The sequence below is a fragment of the Nilaparvata lugens genome, chromosome 8 (genome assembly GCF_014356525.2).
Source record: "Nilaparvata lugens isolate BPH chromosome 8, ASM1435652v1, whole genome shotgun sequence".
NCBI classification, from domain to species: domain Eukaryota; kingdom Metazoa; phylum Arthropoda; class Insecta; order Hemiptera; family Delphacidae; genus Nilaparvata; species Nilaparvata lugens.
This window is the reverse complement of record NC_052511.1, coordinates 9998097-10020534: the sequence shown is the minus strand read 5'-3', so window position 1 is coordinate 10020534 and position 22438 is coordinate 9998097. Positions and strand designations below refer to the sequence as shown.

The following is a 22438-nucleotide window of genomic DNA, read 5'->3' as shown; positions in this document are numbered from 1 at the left end:
AATCACAGAAGTGCGATTATAGTAAGCTCTCAGGAAATAGTAATCTATTAATATTATAGAGAACGGGCAACACGGTAAGAGCAACAAAATGAGAACAGGATCAACTCTCCTTGTCACTTGTTACTCGCCCGTAGCATTGGTATTATCATCATGTCATTATTAACAACTTATCCTAATTTGTATGTTGTAAAGCAACTCAAATTCATTCTCCTTTTTCCGCTCCCATAAATCCTAACCAGATCTGATCATTCTGTCAAAAGTTATAAGTGTTTAAAGTTTTATCCTTGACGTATCCTTATGAAATAACCCCCCCCCCATAACTACGAAATACTGAAATTGAATGTTTCTAACCGGTGATTCTCATAGAAAATAACCCTCGTGAGATTATTTCAGCCGAAATATGTATTTTTTTGTTAGGAAGGCATTGAAAAGGTATTATAATGAAAAAAGTAAATTCGTATGGCTTCTGTTGGTGGGTAGTCCCTTGCGGGAAGGTCCCACCGCCTGAATATATAATTTGAGCCGTCAATGGGCCTTACGTCTGTCATACTTCAGCCGGGACCGACAGTTTAACGTGCCCATCCGATAACACGGGAGTGATCTGGTTAAAAAACGTTTGGTTGTGAGAGGGTTCGAACCCGGGATCTCTGTGCTGCTACGCAAGCACTCTATCCACTAGACCACGGATCACTCCATTAAAATGAAAAATTTGTATTTTGGCTGAAGAACATGATTTTCTATTTTTGGCTGTATTCCCCCTCCCACCACTACTAAAGTTCTACTAAATTCCAAAGGAATCCTGTTCATGATTACTTGATGTGTGGTTTTTTATCCATACTAGAAAAATATCCAAGTTGTATAGGGTAGAAGTGGTAGGTTGGCATAATTTTGAAACCCCCTTAAAAATACCCCTTTTTTGAAAATTCGTAGCTCTATAACCAAAAATCGTAGAATCCTGCGCGACCACTTAATTCATTGGAAATTCTATTCTCTTTAATTTTGTCGGGAATAAGTTTTCTCGAGAAACTCGAGGTTTACGAGATAGAATGGGAAAATTGAAAAAAGTCCGAAATTTTGGGCGTGTCAGCAAATTAATTTCAGATTCGAATTCAGCGTCCAAAATACATATAGAACCATTGAGGAAAATTCTTCCGGGGCTGTTTCCTGAAAAACGACCATTTGACTGGACTATAGGTTCTTGGAGAAAACTAGAAAACGAGTGAAATTTACTCATAGTTACCCTTTTATTGAACGTTACTTTTCTAGGGTTGAGGATGTGGGGTTGAATCGAACAAATGAAAAACATTTATTTGCTTCAATATGCTTCTTTAATCAAAACTATTATTGATAACAATTTTGTACGAATAATTCATTCTAAACAAACGACCTGAAACTATCTAGTACAAAAACAGTTGGGAGAATTTGAAATAATCAATTTTGTGAGAATAATTCATTCTAAACAAACGACCTGAAACTATCTAGTACAAAAACAGTTGGAATAATTTGAAATTATTAATTTTGTGAGAATAATTACGGCGTATCAAGTCTTGAATTTTTTCCCAACTTCCCTTAGTAGAACGGAATGGTGTGTTCCAAGGAACTTTTTCAGGTCATCTCCATTTTCTCATCCACGTAGCCACCACGGCCTGAATCTCTTCCATTTTTGTATATTTTTTCGCCATAATCTTCCTCCTCCTCTTCCTCCACGTCTGCCCCACCCTCCAGATCGCTCGTGTCTTGCAGGAGCCTTATCCTGAGACACTGAAATAAAACACATTCTTGGAGAAAAAACACGTTTTTGGAAACAAATCATGTTTTTGAAAACAAAAGAATTTTTCTGGAAACAAAACACGTTAATCAAACAAAACACGTTTTGGAAACAATACTGTTTCGAAATTCACGTTTACATCAGAGTTGTCAATGAAGTGTCGTTTGCAAAAATTTTTTTTAAAAATCGTCAATTTCTCCAGTTAATGGAGCAGTGCTTTTCAATTGACAACAAATTGCCGAAATTTGTTGAAATCTCAGTTGACAACTATGGTATCCACGGTAGAAACATAAAAATGTCAGGTCGACTTGCAGATTTAAGCTTGATAGCGTTCTTCTATATTTATATCTATATTATATATTTATATCAATCTATATTTATATCTTCTATACTTGTATCAATGACTCCGGATGCTCTTATCATTACAGAGATGTCTATTTGAATTAATCATCTTCCTGCTCGCATATTTACACTTGCTCATTAATAGATAAAGTACAGTCATAGCCTACTATAGATAGATAAAGTAAGATTATCTAAAGTAAGCCATGGTACAGTCTATATTGACTATTAGTGCAGTCAATATAGTAAGGAAAAACGGTATGTGCTTGCAATATAAATTATATTGTGGTTCTGATCCTTCTATATAAGTTTTTGTGTAGTTGAGAAGTTGATATTGTGGTAATTATTCATATTGAATGGAATCAATTTTGACAATTTCTTAGTCTTTTTTCATTCAACCTTCTATATAATGTTTGAATACATAGGACAAGTCCAGAATCAATTATTTTATAGAAAATTTCCTTTTACTAGGACTTCTCTTATTTATCTCAACAATATATTGAAAAATTAGTACTACGATATTTATATTGCTCACACCAATGTATAAAGCGACTGGACAATGATGAAAAGTTTGATAAATGCGGTTGTGCATCGTCACAGAAATATATCTTAGAAAAGAAGTGGAGTGAGAGAGTAGATGAGAGAATAGATAGAGTGTGCTGATAGAGTAAATGGTGAGTGAAAGATTCGTTAATTGATTGATTTATTGATTGGTCTTTCGCTTTCGAAAGAGTTGAGTTGGGATTCCAGATTCTTCGTTCTACACAACCTTTCAATGATTGTGAAGTGGAAGAAGTGAAGAAGGAAGAAAGAAGTGGTTGTTATTAGATTTTAGTGAGAGAAAGAGAGAGAGAAGATGTACTGATGTGAGGAAAGGTTTAGAAGAAGGAGGGTATGAGCTAAGAGTGGTGTAGTGGGCTGAAAGAAGAGTCAAGAATACAAGAAATTGAAATGAATAGATAGAAAAGAGAATAAGAACAATCTTGAAAAGGTGAAAAAGTAAGGAAAGTGGAATCTAAGGGGAAAGTAGGATAAGAAGAAATAAAGAAAAAAAGAAGAAAATATTGAAGAAAGCTAGATCTTGGTTCGCATGCAGATTGTTTCAATTTTCGTAAAAAGTTTCATACTTACCAATATTTGCTTCAATGAATTCAACTGTTTTGAATTCACGACTTATTTTTGCTAGAAAAAGCAATGATTGATTTTTTTTTTTGAATGATATAGTTCCTCCACGTATCACTTGATCACTTCAATCAGCATGATGAATTGCTTCCTATTCTAATGTGAATATTGCTATGATTTTTTGGTTGTCATTCTTCAAAAACATATTGACATAAATTATAAACATTTCTGGTCAACCTACTTGCTTTGCTCACCTTATCAGTCCAGCTAGAAGGCGCGAGAACTGATAGAATTTTCGATATTCTATGAGTTTCCTACCAATATTCCATGAGTTTCCTACCAATATTCCATGAGTTTCCTACCAATATCCTATGAGTTTCCTACCAATATTCCATGAATCTTAATCTTTCATTGGGCTCAGAAAGTGAGCACATGGATTCAGGAATGCATGAACCGATGGAGAAATTTCAATCAATTACTAACTATAACATATAAGCATAATACTGATTACTCAAATTTATTTGCCCTGATCAAAAGAGGTTATAATTGTGTAGAGAGAAAATATCGTGGAATATGATATGGTATGGTAAAACTTTCTCGGAACATTAGCTTTCTAGGGTTGAGGGATTTACAGTTGAATTGAACAAAATAAAATCTGGTGTGGCACACTCACACAACTTTTCTTGCCGTTATGAAAATTGATCACCTGACGCTAGTGTTCACGCGCATATTAAGTCTACTATTCGAAGATTTGAGCCAGCTGGTGACAGGGCAATAACGCTGGAGACACACGAGGTCTGCTATCTCTTCATAGCAAATCATTAATAGAATCAACAGTTGTCAACAGTTTGCAATAATTGGATAATCACATTTTCTCGAATTATGAGCTTATTTTTAATTTCAGGTGAAAATGTTACTGAACATTAATTGTAGAGATTCTCATGCTCAATCTTTTCCACTCAAATTTTTTTGTTTTAAATTGTATCTGAAGCCTGATAATTGAGAATCTAAAATCAAACTTTGCATAGATGGGGCGGAGCTCCTGTAATTTTTACAGAGATGAGACTTGTGGCAGTTGATAGAGCTTTTCGATGACTATTCTTGGTATAACTTTAATCAAAATCGTAGGAGCCGTTTTCGAGAAAATCGCGAAAAACCCTGTTTTTGATAAAATTTTCGCCATTTTTGCTGCCATCTTGAATTGCATTTGATCTAAATTGTTCGTGTCGGATCCTTATAGTGTAAGGACCTTAAGTTTCAAATTTCAAGTCATCCCGTTGATTGGGAGATGAGATATCGTGTACACAGACGCACATACACTCATATACACACACACACACACACATACAGACCAATACCCAAAAACCACTTTTTTGGACTCAGGGGACCTTGAAACGTATAGAAATTTGGAAATTGGGGTACCTTGATTTTTTTCGGAAAGCAATACTTTCCTTACCTATGGTAATAGGGCAAGGAAAGTAAAAACTACTATTTTCTTCAATGATATGCTTCTTTAATCAAAACTATTATTGATGACAATTTGGAACGAATAATACATCATAAACAACTGAACTGAAATTATCCAGAGAACAAAAACAGTTGAGATAATTCGAAATTATAATGATTTTGTGAAAATAATTATGGTGATAAGCATTTTGAATCTTCGATCTTCTGTCCAAACTTTCCTCAGTTGAAAGGTGTGTTGTGTACCAAGGTACTTTCCCAGGTTATCCTCATTTTCTTATCCCCTCCACCACGGTGGGTGTCTATTCGGTCGTCCTCCCGACCATGGTCGCCTTCTTCTTCCCCCTCCACCACCTCCACGTCTGCCCCCCCAGAACTCACTGGATCGCTCGTGTCTTGCAGGAGCCTCATCCTGAGCCACTGCAACAAAACACGTTTTTGGGAAAAAACAAGTTTTTAGAAACAAAACACATTTGTGGGAACGAAACACGTTTTGGAAAAAATACACGTTCTTGGAAACAAAACACTTTCCTGGAAACAGGACACATTTTGGAAACAGGACACGTTCTTGGTAACAAAACACGTTCCTGGAAACAGGACATGTTCTTGGAAACAAAACACGTTCTTGGAAACAGGACACGTTCTTGGGAACAAAACACGTTTTGGAAACAGGACACGTTCTTGGGAACAAAACACGTTTCTGGAAACAGGACACGTTCTTGGAAACAGGACACGTTCTTGGAAACAGGACACGTTCTTGGAAACAAAACACGTTCCTGGAAACAGGACATGTTCTTGGAAACAAAACACGTTCTTGGAAACAGGACACATTCTTGGAAACAAAACACGTTCCTGGAAACAGGACACATTCTTGGGAACAAAACACGTTTCTGGAAACACAACATGTTCTTGGAAACAAAACACGTTCTTGGAAACAGGACACGTTCTTGGAAGCAGGACACGTTATTGAAAACAAAATACATTCCTGGAAACAGGACACGTTCTTGGAAACAAAACACGTCTCTGGGAACAGTTTTCAGGAAACACGTTCTTGGAAACAGAACACGTTATTGGAAAAAAACAGTTTCTCGAAAACTACATTTCAACCAAAGTGTTGACAACAAAATATTGTTTGCAAATGGTTTTTTTTTAAAAAGTTGCTTATTTATCTGTAGAGAACATGTTCAACTTTGCAGTGACTTTCAAGAAACTATTTATTTCACAGTGTTTTCTCTCTGCAGAATATAAAAATATATGCTAGTTTTTGATGATTCTACTGTTCTAAAGTTTCTACTGTAAAGTTATTAGTTGAATTTGAACCTACACGACTGGCAGTCTTCTCGGTTGAGAAAGGAGACACAGTCTCCGAAAATTTCCCCCATTTCTAATGTAAGTTTCTAAGTGTTTTCAATCTATTTATATCGTGTCTCCTGTTTATATATATATATATATATATATATATATATATATATATATATATATTTGTAATGATATGTCGTATTATGAAGAATTTGTTATATTTCTTCGATATTCCAAATTGGCAATAAATGAAATTGAATTGGATTGAAATTGTTAGGGTTAGTGAGAGAGGAAGATGTGAGGAAAGGTTTACTGGAAGGAGGGTATGGGATAAGGCAGAAAGAAGAGGAAAGAAGACAAGTGATTGAAGGGAGAAGTAAGAAAAGAGAGGATTAGAACAAAGGGTGGGATCTTAGGAGAAAGAAGGATGAGAAGAGGAAGAAGAAGAAGAAAAAACAGGAGAATGATGATAAATTACTAGTGGAAGGGCCACGGTCCCGGTTGATGTTGGTTGTTTGATTTTTCGTCGAAATCTTCATACTTTCTAATATTTTTGCTTCAATGGATTCAAGTGTTTCAAATTTCGAATTATTTTTGCTCGAAAATCAACGATTGATATTCTCTTCAAATAATATAGTTCTTAGTTCCTCTATCAACTACTTGATCACTTCAAATAGCTTCCGATGTAATATTGCTTCTAATGTAAATAATATTATGATGATTTTTGGTTGTTATTCCTTGAAAACATACTGCCATAATCAGAGTAAACGGTTCCAATATTGTTCCACTATGAAAGAATATAAAAATGCCTTATCCGTCTAGCTGGGAGGCACTGCCCGAAAACTGATAAAATTTTCCATATTTCATAAATTCCAGACAAAAATTGTTCAACTGTGTGATTTATAATTAGGCTCACAACTTGAGAAAATTCACATGGATTCAGGAATCCTCTAACCGTTGGATAAAATGTCAATTTTTAACTAAAATAGCATATGAATATGCTACTGATTTCTCTAATCTACTTGACCTTCACAAAAGAAAATATATAATCCATTGGGAAGAGAGAGCAGAGCGTATGAATCAAATTCAAATTATATCATAAAGTGTTTTGAATAAACCAAGTATTTTCAAATCACACGAATGGAGAAGTGTAGCTTCTTATAAGTAACTTGAGTAGTCAAGTAACTTCTATCTTATAAGTAATCTATCTATCTATCTAAACTACTATCTTATAAGTAACTACTTCTTATAAGTTACTAGAAGTAACTTGATATAAAGTGACTGAAAGGAGTAAAAATTTACAATCGAGTTCACTAACAAATTCAATAATATATATATATATATTTTTTTTTCTATTGGTCAATACTATAGCCATCTAGTCTAAAGACTAATGAGCTAATTTTTCCTATCCTAAATTACTACTTGAAAAATTGAACAGTGAATTCCTCATTAGGAACTCTTACTGCTATTGTTTGATTAATATGTACACTTATTAACTGCACTATAGAAGCTAGATTCACTCAATCACTGCTCTGGTCTTTCACTGGACACTAGTTGCACAAGCACTACACTAGTTCAAACGGTTTCCTCCTTTTGAGCCTCCTCACTAACCTTCCATTGTCTAGCAAAATTCAATAATATATGAATATGATACTGATTCATCTAATATATTTTTCTCAACAAAAGATATTATATTGTAAGAGATTGGGAAGAGAGAGACTGAGCATAGAATTCTAGTCACTGTCGATGTTGTAGAACCGTTCCATAATAAAATAAAAACACACATATAATTCTGTACCAAATAAAACTGTAGAATCTGACAATTAGTGTGTTTTTATTTCATTCTAGAATAAGAATCAAATTCGAATCATATCATGCAGAGTTTCAGATGAACTGATTATTCTGTATCACATGAAAGGAGCTATGTAGCTGAGTGAAAGCAGTAATGTGATATGAAGTAGCTGAAAGGAGTAAAGTAACAATTTGGATAACTCGAGAAAATGGAAAACAAGTAGGAACTAATAACAACATTCTTATACAAAACTGGAATCAGGACAGAAAAAGAAGATGGCTCATATCAATAAATGCGATAGGATGCAAGGAATTTGAAATCATTGAATGAACTACAACTGAACAAATTGAAAAATAGTAACTTACATTGTTCCATCATCTCGGCCAACATTTGTGATTCATCATCTGCGGCCGGAGAAGCTCCGACTGCGAAGACGGAGATGGAGAAGACAAGAATTGGAAAGATGAACAGTCCCAGCTTCATTTTGGACACTGTAATCACTTGCTTAGATGTGCTGCATTTTATAGCATACATTAACCGCAAGTTTCTATTTTCTACTGTCCATTTTAGTTGAAGGTCATGGAAAGTGATAAGAGTAGCTTTCCACAAATTTTTATCTTCATTTTTCAATGATAACAGTGGCACCTGAGAGGAAATCAACGATGGAAAATAGCTATCCACAGAGGAATACGCGGTTAGGGTAGTGAAGTGAAGGAAGTTCGAATCTACTAAGGTTTAGAAGTGAAACCACAGACGGCCTTGCATAATGGAAGAGATGAGTGATAAGAATATATTTTTCTTCGCAATCACAGAAGTGCGATTATAGTAAGCTCTCAGGAAATAGTAATCTATTAATATTATAGAGAACGGGCAACACGGTAAGAGCAACAAAATGAGAACAGGATCAACTCTCCTTGTCACTTGTTACTCGCCGGTAGCATTGCTATCATCATCATCATCATGTCATTATTAACAACTTATCCTAATTCGTATGTTGGAAAAGCAACTCAAATTCATTCTCCTTTTTCCGCTCCCATAAATCCTACCCAGGAGATCTGATCATTCTGTCAAAAGTTATAAGTGTTTAAAGTTTTGATCCTTGACGTATCCTTATGACATACCCCCCCCCCCCCACTACGAAATACTGAAATTGAATGTTTCTAACCGGTGATTCTCATAGAAAATAACCCTCGTGAGATGATTTCAGCCGAAATATGTATTTCTTTGTTAGGAAGGCATTGAAAAGGTATTATAATGAAAAATTTGTATTTTGGCTGTAGAACATGATTTTCTATTTTTGGCTGTATTCCCCCTCCCACCATTACTAAATTTAAAAATTCCAAAGGAATCCTGTTCATAATGAATTGTTCTTCTACTTGATGTGTGGTTTTTTATCCATACTAGAAAAATATCCAAGTTGTATAGGGTAGAAGTGGTAGGTTGGCATAATTTTGAAACCCCCTTTTTTGAAAATTCGTAGCTCTATAACCAAAAATCGTAGAATCCTGCGCGACCACTAAATTCATTGGAAATTTTATTCCCTTTAGTTTTGTCGGGAATAAGTTTTCTCGAGAAACTCGAGGTTTACGAGATAAAATGGGAAAATTGAAAAAAGTCCGAAATTTTGGGGGGGTTTTGGGGGTGAAGCCGCCCTCTGGCGTGTCAGCAAATTTCAGATTCGAATTCAGCGTCCAACATACATATAGAACCATTGAGAAAAATTCTTCCAGGGCTGTTTCCTGAAAAACGACCATTTGACTGGACTATATAGGTTCTTGGAGAAAACTAGAAAACGAGTGAAATTTACTCATAGTTACCCTCTTATTGAACGTTACTTTTCTAGGGTTGAGGATGTGGGGTTGAATCGAACAAATGAAAAACATTTATTTGCTTCAATATGCTTCTTTAATCAAAACTATTATTGATAACAATTTTGTACGAATAATTCATTCTAAACAAACGACCTGAAACTATCTAGAACAAAAACAGTTGGGAGAATTTGAAATAATTAATTTTGTGAGAATAATTCATTCTAAACAAATGATCTGAAACTATCCAGAACAAAAACAGTTGGAATAATTTGAAATTATTAATTTTGTGAGAATAATTACGGCATATCAAGTCTTGAATTTTTTCCCAACTTCCCTTAGTAGAAAGGAATGGTGTGTTCCAAGGCACTTTTTCAGGTCATCTCCATTTTCTCATCCACGTAGCCACCACGGCCTGTTGAATCTCTTCCATTTTGGTATATGTTTTCGCCATAATCTTCCTCCACGTCTGCCCCACCCTCCGGATCGCTCATATCTTGCAGGAGCCTTATCCTGAGACACTGAAATAAAACACATTCTTGGAGAAAAAACACGTTTTTGGAAACAAATCATGTTTTTGAAAACAAAAGACTTTTTCTGGAAACATAACACGTTAATCAAACGAAACACGTTTTGGAAACAATACTGCACATGTTTTTGGAAAAACAGTTTCTCAAAATCCACGTTTACATCAGAGTTGTCAATGAAGTGTCGTTTGCAAAATAAGAAAAAAATCATCGATTTTTCCAGTTAATAGAGCAGTGCTATTCAATTGACAACAAATTGCCAAAAATTGTTGAAATCTCAGTTGACAACTCTGGTATCAAGGGTACAAACATAAAAATGTCAGGTCGACTTGCAGATTTAAGCTTGCTAGCGTTCTTCTATATTTATAAGAATATATATATATATATATATATATATATATATATATATATATATATATATATATATATATATATATATATATATATATAATAATAATAATAATAATATATTTGTATCTATATTATATATTTATATCAATCTATATATCTTCTATACTTATGTCAATGACTCCGGATGTTCTTATCATTACAGAGATGTTTATTTGTATCAATCATCTTCCTGTTCGCATATTTACACTTGCTCATTAATAGATAAAGTACAGTCACAGCCTACTATAGATAGATAAAGTAAGATTATCTAAAGTAAGCCATGGTACAGTCTATATTGACTATTAGTGCAGTCAATATAGAAAGGAAAAACGATATGTGCTTGCAATATAAATTATATTGTGGTTCTGATCCTTCTATATAAGTTTTTGTGTAGTTGAGAAGTTGATATTGTGGTAATTATTCATATTGAATGAAATCAATTTTGACAATCTCTTAGTCTTTTTCATTCAACCTTCTATATAATGTTTGAATACATAGGACAAGTCCAGAATCAATTATTTTATAGAAAATTTCCTTTTACTAGGACTTCTCTTATTTATCTCAACAATATATTGAAAAATTAGTACTACGATATTTATATTGCTTGCACCAATGTATAAAGCGACTGGACAATGATGAAAAGTTTGATAAATGCGGTTGTGCATCGTCACAGAAATATATCTCAGAAAGAGTGAGAGAGTAGATGAGAGAATAGATAGAGTGTGCTGATAGAGTAAATGGTGAGTGAAAGATTCGTTAATTGATTGATTTATTGATTGGTCTTTCGCATTCAAAAGAGTTGAGTTGGGATTCCAGATTCTTCGTTCTACACAACCTTTCAATGATTGTGAAGTGGAAGAAGTGAGGAAGGAAGAAAGAAGTGGTTGTTATTAGATTTAGTGAGAGAAAGAGAGAGAGAAGATATACTGATGTGAGGAAAAGTTTAGAAGAAGGAGGGTATGAGCTAAGAGTGGTGTAGTGGGCTGAAAGAAGAGGCAAGAATTACCAATATTCCATGAGTTTCCTACCAATATTCCATGAGTTTCCTACCAATATTCCATGAGTTTCCTACCAATATTCCATGAGTTTCCTACCAATATTCCATGAGTTTCCTACCAATATTCCATGAGTTTCCTACCAATATTCCATGAGTTTCCTACCAATATTCCATGAGTTTCCTACCAATATCCTATGAGTTTCCTACCAATATCCTATGAGTTTCCTACCAATATTCCATGAGTTTCCTACCAATATTCCATGAGTTTCCTACCAATATTCCATGAGTTTCCTACCAATATTCCATGAGTTTCCTACCAATATCCTATGAGTTTCCTACCAATATTCCATGAGTTTCCTACCAATATCCTATGAGTTTCCTACCAATATTCCATGAGTTTCCTACCAATATCCTATGAGTTTCCTACCAATATCCTATGAGTTTCCTACCAATATCCTATGAGTTTCCTACCAATATTCCATGAGTTTCCTACCAATATTCCATGAGTTTCCTACCAATATTCCATGAGTTTCCTACCAATATCCTATGAGTTTCCTACCAATATTCCATGAGTTTCCTACCAATATCCTATGAGTTTCCTACCAATATCCTATGAGTTTCCTACCAATATTCCATGAGTTTCCTACCAATATTCCATGAGTTTCCTACCAATATCCTATGAGTTTCCTACCAATATCCTATGAGTTTCCTACCAATATTCCATGAGTTTCCTACCAATATTCCATGAGTTTCCTACCAATATTCCATGAGTTTCCTACCAATATCCTATGAGTTTCCTACCAATATCCTATGAGTTTCCTACCAATATTCCATGAGTTTCCTACCAATATCCTATGAGTTTCCTACCAATATCCTATGAGTTTCCTACCAATATCCTATGAGTTTCCTACCAATATTCCATGAGTTTCCTACCAATATTCCATGAGTTTCCTACCAATATCCTATGAGTTTCCTACCAATATCCTATGAGTTTCCTACCAATATTCCATGAGTTTCCTACCAATATCCTATGAGTTTCCTACCAATATCCTATGAGTTTCCTACCAATATTCCATGAGTTTCCTACCAATATCCTATGAGTTTCCTACCAATATCCTATGAGTTTCCTACCAATATTCCATGAGTTTCCTACCAATATTACATGAGTTTCCTACCAATATTCCATGAGTTTCCTACCAATATCCTATGAGTTTCCTACCAATATTCCATGAATCTTAATCTTTCATTGGGCTCAGAAAGTGAGCACATGGATTCAGGAATGCATGAACCGATGGAGAAATTTCAATCAATTACTAACTATAACATATAAGCATAATACTGATTACTCAAATTTATTTGCCCTGATCAAAAGAGGTTATAATTGTGTAGAGAGAAAATATCGTGGAATATGATATGGTATGGTGAAACTTTCTCGGAACATTAGCTTTCTAGGGTTGAGGGATTTACAGTTGAATTGAACAAAATAAAATCTGGTGTGGCACACTCACACAACTTTTCTTGCCGTTATGAAAATTGATCACCTGACGCTAGTGTTCACGCGCATATCAAGTCTACTATTCGAAGATTTGAGCCAGCTGGTGACAGGGCAATAACGCTGGAGACACACGAGGTCTGCTATCTCTTGATAAATGCGGTTGTGCATCGTCACAGAAATATATCTCAGAAAGAGTGAGAGAGTAGATGAGAGAATAGATAGAGTGTGCTGATAGAGTAAATGGTGAGTGAAAGATTCGTTAATTGATTGATTTATTGATTGGTCTTTCGCATTCAAAAGAGTTGAGTTGGGATTCCAGATTCTTCGTTCTACACAACCTTTCAATGATTGTGAAGTGGAAGAAGTGAGGAAGGAAGAAAGAAGTGGTTGTTATTAGATTTAGTGAGAGAAAGAGAGAGAGAAGATATACTGATGTGAGGAAAAGTTTAGAAGAAGGAGGGTATGAGCTAAGAGTGGTGTAGTGGGCTGAAAGAAGAGGCAAGAATACAAGTGATTGAAGGGAATAGATAGAAAAGAGAATAAGAAAAATCTTGAAAAGGTGAAAAAGTAAGGAAAGTGGAATCTAAGGGGAAAGTAGGATAAGAAGAAATAAAGAAAAAAAGAAGAAAATATTGAAGAAAGCTAGATCTTGGTTCGCATGCAGATTGTTTCAATTTTCGTAAAAAGTTTCATACTTACCAATATTTGCTTCAATGAATTCAACTGTTTTGAATTCACGACTTATTTTTGCTAGAAAAAGCAATGATTGATATTTTTTTTTTTTTAACAATATAGTTCCTCCACGTATCACTTGATCACTTCAATCAGCATGATGAATTGCTTCCTATTCTAATGTGAATATTGCTATGATTTTTTGGTTGTCATTCTTCAAAAACATATTGACATAAATTATAAACATTTCTGGTCAACCTACTTGCTTTGCTCACCTTATCAGTCCAGCTAGAAGGCTCGAGAACTGATAGAATTTTCTATATTCTATGAGTCTCTTACCAATATTCCATGAGTTTCCTACCAATATTCCATGAGTTTCCTACCAATATCCTATGAGTTTCCTACCAATATTCCATGAATCTTAATCTTTCATTGGGCTCAGAAAGTGAGCACATGGATTCAGGAATGCATGAACCGATGGAGAAATTTCAATCAATTACTAACTATAACATATAAGCATAATACTGATTACTCAAATTTATTTGCCCTGATCAAAAGAGGTTATAATTGTGTAGAGAGAAAATATCGTGGAATATGATATGGTATGGTAAAACTTTCTCGGAACATTAGCTTTCTAGGGTTGAGGGATTTACAGTTGAATTGAACAAAATAAAATCTGGTGTGGCACACTCACACAACTTTTCTTGCCGTTATGAAAATTGATCACCTGACGCTAGTGTTCACGCGCATATCAAGTCTACTATTCGAAGATTTGAGCCAGCTGGTGACAGGGCAATAACGCTGGAGACACACGAGGTCTGCTATCTCTTCATAGCAAATCATTTAATAGAATCAACAGTTGTCAACAGTTTGCAATAATTGGATAATCACATTTTCTCGAATTATGAGCTTATTTTTAATTTCAGGTGAAAATGTTACTGAACATTAATTGTAGAGATTCTCATGCTCAATCTTTTCCACTCAAATTTTTTTGTTTTAAATTGTATCTGAAGCCTGATAATTGAGAATCTAAAATCAAACTTTGCATAGATGGGGCGGAGCTCCTGTAATTTTTACAGATATGAGACTTGTGGCAGTTGATAGAGCTTTTCGATGACTATTCTTGGTATAACTTTGATCAAAATCGTAGGAGCCGTTTTCGAGAAAATCCCGAAAAACCCTGTTTTTGATAAAATTTTCGCCATTTTTGCTGTCATCTTGAATTGCATTTGATCTAAATTGTTTGTGTCGAATACTTATAGTGTAAGGACTTTAAGTTTCAAATTTCAAGTCATCCCGTTGATTGGGAGATGAGATATCGTGTACACAGACGCACATACACTCATATATATACACACACACACACACACACACACACATACAGACCAATACCCAAAAACCACTTTTTTGGACTCAGGGGACCTAGAAACGTATAGAAATTTGGAAATTGGGGTACCTTGATTTTTTTCGGAAAGCAATACTTTCCTTACCTATGGTAATAGGGCAAGGAAAGTAAAAACTACTATTTTCTTCAATGATATGCTTCTTTAATCAAAACTATTATTGATGACAATTTGGAACGAATAATACATCATAAACAACTGAACTGAAATCATCGAGAGAACAAAAACAGTTGAGATAATTCGAAATTATAATGATTTTGTGAAAATATTTATGGTGATAAGCATTTTGAATCTTCGATCTTCTGTCCAAACTTTCCTCAGTTGAAAGGTGTGTTGTGTACCAAGGTACTTTCCCAGGTTATCCTCATTTTCTTATCCCCTCCACCACGGTCGTGGTTTATTCGGTCGATATGTTGGTCGCCATCCTCTTCCCCCTCCACCACCTCCACGTCTGCCCCCCCAGAACTCACTGGATCGCTCGTGTCTTGCAGGAGCCTCATCCTGAGCCACTGCAACAAAACACGTTTTTGGGAAAAAACAAGTTTTTAGAAACAAAACACATTTGTGGGAACGAAACACGTTTTGGAAAAAATACACGTTCTTGGAAACAAAACACTTTCCTGGAAACAGGACACGTTTTGGAAACAGGACACGTTCTTGGTAACAAAACACGTTCCTGGAAACAGGACACGTTCTTGGAAACAAAACACGTTTTTGGAAACAGGACACGTTCTTGGGAACAAAACACGTTTCTGGAAACAGGACACGTTCTTGGAAACAGGACACGTTCTTGGAAACAGGACACGTTCTTGGAAACAAAACACGTTTTGGAAACAGGACACGTTCTTGGGAACAAAACACGTTTCTGGAAACAGGACATGTTCTTGGAAACAGGACACTTTCTTGGAAACAGGACACGTTCTTGGAAACAAAACACGTTTCTGGAAACAGGACACATTCTTGGGAACAAAACACGTTTCTGGAAACAGGACACATTCTTGGAAACAAAACACGTTCCTGGAAACAGGACACATTCTTGGGAACAAAACACGTTCCCACACTTGGTTCGCATGCAGATTGTTTCAATTTTCGTGAAATTTTCATTGCTTCAATGAATTCAACTGTTTTGAATTCACAACTTATTTTTGCTCGAAAATGCAATGATTGATATTTTCTTTGAATAATATAGTTCCTCCACATATCACTTCAATTAGCATTATGAATTACTTCCTATTCTAATGTGGATATTGTTATGATTTTTTGGTTGTCATTCTTCAAAAACATATTGACATATTATAAACATTACTGGTCAATCTACTTGCTTTGCTCGCCTTATCAGTCCAGCTAGAAGGCTCTGCATGAGAACTGAAAGAATTTTCGATATTCCATGAGTTTCCTACCAATATTCCATGAGCTTCCAACGAATATTCCATGAGTCTCCTACCAATATTCTATGAGTTTCCTACCAATATTCCATGAGTTTCCTACCAATATTCAATGAGTTTCCTACCAATATTCTATGAGTTTCCTACTAATATTCTATGAGTTACCTACCAATATTCCATGAGTAACCTACCAATATTCCATTAGTCTCCTACCAATATTCTATGAGTTTCCTACCAATATTCCATGAGTTTCCAACCAATCTACCAATATTACATGAGTTTCCTATCAATATTCTATGTGATTCCTACCAATATTCCATGAGTTTCCTACCAATATTCCATGAGTTTCCTACCAATATTCCATGAGTTTCCTACCAATATTCTATGAGTTTCCTACCAATATTCCATAAATCTCAATCTTTTTTTGGGCTCAGAAAGTGAGCACATAGATTCAGGAATGCATGAACCGATGGAGAAATTTCAATCAATTAACATAACATATAAGCATAATACCGATTCCTCAAATTTATTTGCCCTGATCAAAAGAGGTTTTAATTGTGTAGAGAGAAAATATCGTGGAATATGATATGGTATGGTAAAACTTTCTCGGAACATTAGCTTTCTAGGGTTGAGGGATTTAGAGTTGAATTGAACAAAATAAAACTACTATTTCCTTCAATGATATGCTTCTTTAATCAAAACTATTATTGATGACAATTTGGAACGAATAATACATCATAAACAACTGAACTGAAATTATCCAGAGAACAAAAACAGTTGAGATAATTCGAAATTATAATGATTTTGTGAAAATAATTATGGTGATAAGCATTTTGAATCTTCGATTTTCTGTCCTATCTTTCCTCAGTTGAAAGGTGTGTTGTGTACCAAGGTACTTTCCCAGGTTATCCTCATTTTCTTATCCCCTCCACCACGGTCGTGGTTTATTCGGTCGATATGTTGGTCGCCATCCTCTTCCCCCTCCACCACCTCCATGTCTGCCCCCCCAGAACTCACTGGATCGCTCGTGTCTTGCAGGAGCCTCATCCTGAGCCACTGCAACAAAACACGTTTTTGGGAAAAAACAAGTTTTTGGAAACAAAACACGTTTTGGAAACAGGACACGTTCTTGGAACAAAACACGTTCTTGGAAACAAAACACTTTCCTGGAAACAGGACACATTCTTGGGAACAAAACACCTTTCTGGAAACAGGACACATTCTTGGGAACAAAACACGTTTCTGGAAACAGGACACATTCTTGGGAACAAAACACGTTTCTGGAAACAGGACACATTCTTGGAAACAAAACACGTTCCTGGAAACAGGACACATTCTTGGGAACAAAACACGTTTCTGGAAACACGACATGTTCTTGGAAACAAAACACGTTCTTGGAAACAGGACATGTTCTTGGAAACAGGACACGTTCTTGGAAGCAGGACACGTTCTTGGAAACAGGACACGTTCTTGGAAGCAGGACACGTTATTGAAAACAAAATACATTCCTGGAAACAGGACACGTTCTTGGAAACAAAACACGTTTCTGGGAACAGTTTTCAGGAAACACGTTCTTGGAAACAGAACACGTTATTGGATCTCGAAAACTACATTTCAACCAAAGTGTTGACAACAAAATATTGTTTGCAAATGGTTTTTTTTAAAAAAAGTTGCTTATTTATCTGTAGAGAACATGTTCAACTTTGCTGTGACTTTCAAGAAACTATTTATTTCACAGTGTTTTCTCTCTGCACAATATAAAAATATATGTTAGTTTTTGATGATTCTACTGTTCTAAAGTTTCTACTGTACACAGACGCACATACACTCATACACACACACATACAGACCAATACCCAAAAACCACTTTTTTGGACTCAGGGGACCTTGAAACGTATAGAAATTTGGAAATTGGGGTACCTTGATTTTTTTCGGAAAGCAATACTTCCCTTACCTATGGTAATAGGTCAAGGAAAGTAAAAACTACTATTTTCTTCAATGATATGCTTCTTTAATCAAAACTATTATTGATGACAATTTGGAACGAATAATACATCATAAACAACTGAACTGAAATTATCCAGAGAACAAAAACAGTCGAGATAATTCGAAATTATAATGATTTTGTGAAAATAATTATGGTGATAAGCATTTTGAATCTTCGATTTTCTGTCCTATCTTTCCTCAGTTGAAAGGTGTATTGTGTACCAAGGTACTTTTCCAGGTTATCCCTATTTTCTTATCCCTGCCACCACGGTTTCTTCGGTTTTCCTCCCAGCCATGTTGGTAGACGATCTCGCCATCCTCTTCCCCCTCCACCACCTCCACGTCTGCCCCAGAACTCACTGGATCGCTCGTGTCTTGCAGGAGCCTCATCCTGAGCCACTGCAACAAAACACGTTTTTGGGAAAAAAACAAGTTTTTGGAAACAAAACACATTTGTGGGAACGAAACACGTTTTGGAAAAAATACACGTTCTTGGAAACAAAACACTTTCCTGGGAACAGGACACGTTCCTGGCAACAGGACACGTTCTTGGAAACAAAACACGTTCCTGGAAACAGGACACGTTCTTGGAAACAGGTCACGTTCTTGGAAACAGGACACGTTCTTGGAACAAAACACGTTTTTGGAAACAGGACACGTTCTTGGGAACAAAACACGTTTCTGGAAACAGGACATGTTCTTGGAAACAGGACACTTTCTTGGAAACAGGACACGTTCTTGGAAACAAAACACGTTTCTGGAAACAGGACACATTCTTGGGAACAAAACACGTTTCTGGAAACAGGACACATTCTTGGAAACAAAACACGTTCCTGGAAACAGGACACATTCTTGGGAACAAAACACGTTTCTGGAAACACGACATGTTCTTGGAAACAAAACACATTCTTGGAAACAGGACACGTTCTTGGAAACAGGACACGTTCTTGGAAACAAAACACGTTTTTGGAAACAGGACACGTTCTTGGAAACAATACACGTTTCTGGGAACAGTTTTCAGGAAACACGTTCTTGGAAACAGAACACGTTATTGGAAAAAAACAGTTTCTCGAAAACTACATTTCAACCAAAGTGTTGACAACAAAATATTGTTTGCAAATGTTTTTTTTTTTTTAAAAAAGTTGCTTATTTATCTGTAGAGAACATGTTCAACTTTGCAGTGACTTTCAAGAAACTATTTATTTCACAGTGTTTTCCCTCTGCACAATATAAAAATATATGTTAGTTTTTGATGATTCTACTGTTCTAAAGTTGCTACTGTAAATTTATTAGTTGAATTTGAACCTACACGACTGGCAGTCTTCTCGGTTGAGAAAGGAGACACAGCAGTCTCCGACAATTTCTCCCATTTCTAATGTAAGTTTCTAAGTGTTTTCAATCTATTTATATCGTGTCTCCTGTTTATATATATATATATATTATATATATATATATATATATATATATATATATATATTTGTAATGATATGTCGTATTATGAAGAATTTGTAATATGTCTTCAATATTCTAAATTGGCAATAAATGAAATTGAATTGGATTGAAATTGTTAGGGTTAGTGAGAGAGGAAGATGTGAGGAAAGGTTTACTGGAAGGAGGGTATGGGATAAGGCTAAAAGAAGAGGAAAGAAGACAAGTGATTGAAGGGAGAAGTAAGAAACGAGAGGATTAGAACAAAGGGTGGGATCTTAGGAGAAAGAAGGATAAGAAGAAGAAGAAGAAGAAGAAAAAAGAGAAGAATAATAATAAGAAATTTCTAGTTGAAGGGGGACCGTGGTTCATGTTGGTTGTTTGAGTTTTCGTCGAAATCTTCATACTTTCTAATATTTTTGCTTCTATGAATTCAAGTGTTTCAAATTTCGAATTATTTTTGCTCGAAAATCAACGATTGATATTCTCTTCAAATAATATAGTTCTTAGTTCCTCTATCAACTACTTAATCACTTCAAATAGCTTCCGATGTAATATTGCTTCTAATGTAAATAATATTATGATGATTTTTGGTTGTTATTCCTTGAAAACATACTGCCATAATCAGAGAAAACGTTTCCAATATTGTTCCACTATGAAAGAATATAAAAATGCCTTATCCGTCTAGTTGGGAGGCACTGCCCAAAAACTGATAAAATTTTCCATATTTCATAAATTCCAAACAAAAATTGTACAACTGTGTGATTTATAATTAGACTCACAATTGAGTACATTCACATGGATTCAGGAATCCTCTAACCGTTGGATAAAATTTCAATTTTTAAGTAAAATAGCATATGATTCCTCTAATCTACTTGACCTTCACAAAAGAAAATATAATTATAATTTATTGGGAATAGAGAGCAGAGCGTATGAATCAAACTCAAATTATATCATTAAGTGTTTTGAATAAACCAATTATTTTCAAATCACACGAATGGAGAAGTGTAGCTTCTTAGAAGTAACTTGATATAAAGTAACTGAAAGGAGTAAAAATTTACAATCGAGTTCACTAGCAAATTCAATAATATATATATATTTTTTTTCTATTGGTCAATACTATAGTCATCTAGTCTAAAGACTAATGAGATAATTTTTCCTATCCTAAATTACTACTTGAAAAATTGAACAGTGAATTCCTCATTAGGAACTCTTACTGCTATTGTTTGATTAATATGTACACTTATTAACTGCACTATAGAAGCTAGATTCACTCAATCACTGCTCTGGTCTTTCACTGGACACTACTTGAACAAGCACTACACTAGTTCAAACGGTTTCCTCCTTTTGAGCCTCCTCACTAACCTTCCATTGTCTAGCAAAATTCAATAATATATGAATATGATACTGATTCATCTAATATATTTTTCTCAACAAAAGAGGTATTGTAAGAGATTATAGGGAAGAGAGAGACTGAGCATAGAATTCTAGAGTAAGTCTGAGTCACTGTCAATGTTGTAGAACCGTTCCATAATAAAATAAAAACATACATATGGTTCTGTACCAAATAAAACAGTACAATTTGACAATTAGTGTGTTTTTATTTCATTCTAGAATAAGAATCAAATTCGAATCATATCATGCAGAGTTTCAGATAAACTGATTATTCTGTATCACATGAAAGGAGTTATGTAGCTGTGTGAAGGCAGTAAGTAATGTGATATGAAGTAGCTGAAAGGAGTAAAGTAACAATGTGGATAACTAGAGAAAATGAAAAACAAGTTGGAACTAATAACAACATTCTTATACAATTCTGGAATCAGGACAGAAAAAGAAGATGGCTCATATCAATGAATGCGATAGGATGCAAGGAATTTGAAATCGTTGAATGAACTAAAACTGAACAAATTGAAAAATAGTAACTTACATTGTTCCATCATCTCGGCCAACATTTGCGCTTCATCATCTGCAGCCGGTGAAGCCCCGACCGCGAAGACGAAGATGCTGAGCAGAAGAAGAGGAAAGAAGAACAGTCCCAGCTTCATTTTTGACACTGTACCGATCTCCTAAGATGCCAAACATTTTATAGCAAACTCTAACCACATGCTTCTATTTTTCATATCGATAAACCAGTCAATTATCACGGAAATTGATACACATTTCCATTCTCATTTACTTACGATAACCTGGGTAAAGGAAATCATCTCTATGATACGGAGAAAATCTGTGGATTTGAGAAGGATAAACTTTTGTTTTTCCTTGGTTCATCAAGGAATTGGTTGGAAATAATTGGATGAAAAGGATACGCGGTTATGTAGTACGACATTTCCTATCTAGTGAGTTGTAGAACAGGAAACCACGAAAGTCCTTGCTTTGAGGAACTAATAGAACATTAGGATGTTTTGTTTTGGTTACCGGTGTACTATCAGTAGAAGGAAATCCAAAAATAGTCTATTCTTGATAAATATTGAATCGAATTTTGAATATTCCTATCTTCGGGCTTCACATTCAAATCAAAGTATACCAACACCAAATAGTAATAAAACATAAATAAAAATATTAA

General features: G+C 35.0%; 2 protein-coding genes across 10 annotated transcripts in view; one reads left to right on the top strand and one right to left on the bottom strand.

Annotated features, from left to right (window-relative positions):
- LOC111063472 (homeotic protein ultrabithorax) overlaps positions 1-22438 on the top strand; it is a 481856-nt gene that overhangs the window by 327744 nt on the left and 131674 nt on the right. The gene's annotated exons all lie outside the window — the stretch shown is intronic.
- Positions 1310-22152, bottom strand: LOC120352620. 8 transcript variants are annotated; one of them, XM_039433890.1, is made up of 3 exons: positions 21803-21970; positions 17394-17517; positions 4721-4983 (listed from the first exon to the last, which is right to left on the bottom strand). In XM_039433890.1, the coding sequence occupies exons 1-3, from the start codon at positions 21918-21920 to the stop codon at positions 4971-4973; spliced, it is 255 nt and encodes an 84-aa protein (XP_039289824.1). In that variant the 5' UTR covers positions 21921-21970; the 3' UTR covers positions 4721-4970. The 8 variants fall into 8 exon arrangements, with proteins under 8 accessions (XP_039289826.1, XP_039289824.1, XP_039289823.1 ...); XM_039433885.1 differs by lacking the exons at positions 4721-4983; positions 17394-17517 and adding exons at positions 15604-16093; positions 17780-18846 and having other exon boundaries at positions 21803-22152; XM_039433888.1 differs by lacking the exons at positions 4721-4983; positions 17394-17517 and adding exons at positions 17131-17376; positions 18697-18846.

What these genes read in the sequence shown, in the direction of transcription:
- LOC120352620 (XM_039433885.1), bottom strand. Translation starts at nt 17,967, where the DNA reads ATGTATTTTGTTTTCAATAACGTGTCCTGCTTCCAAGAACGTGTCCTG. An exon ending in AGAATGTGTCCTGTTTCCAG is followed by an intron (nt 16,094 to 17,779) that starts GAACGTGTTTTG and finishes TCCTGTTTCCAG; the next exon opens with GAACGTGTTTTGTTTCCAAG.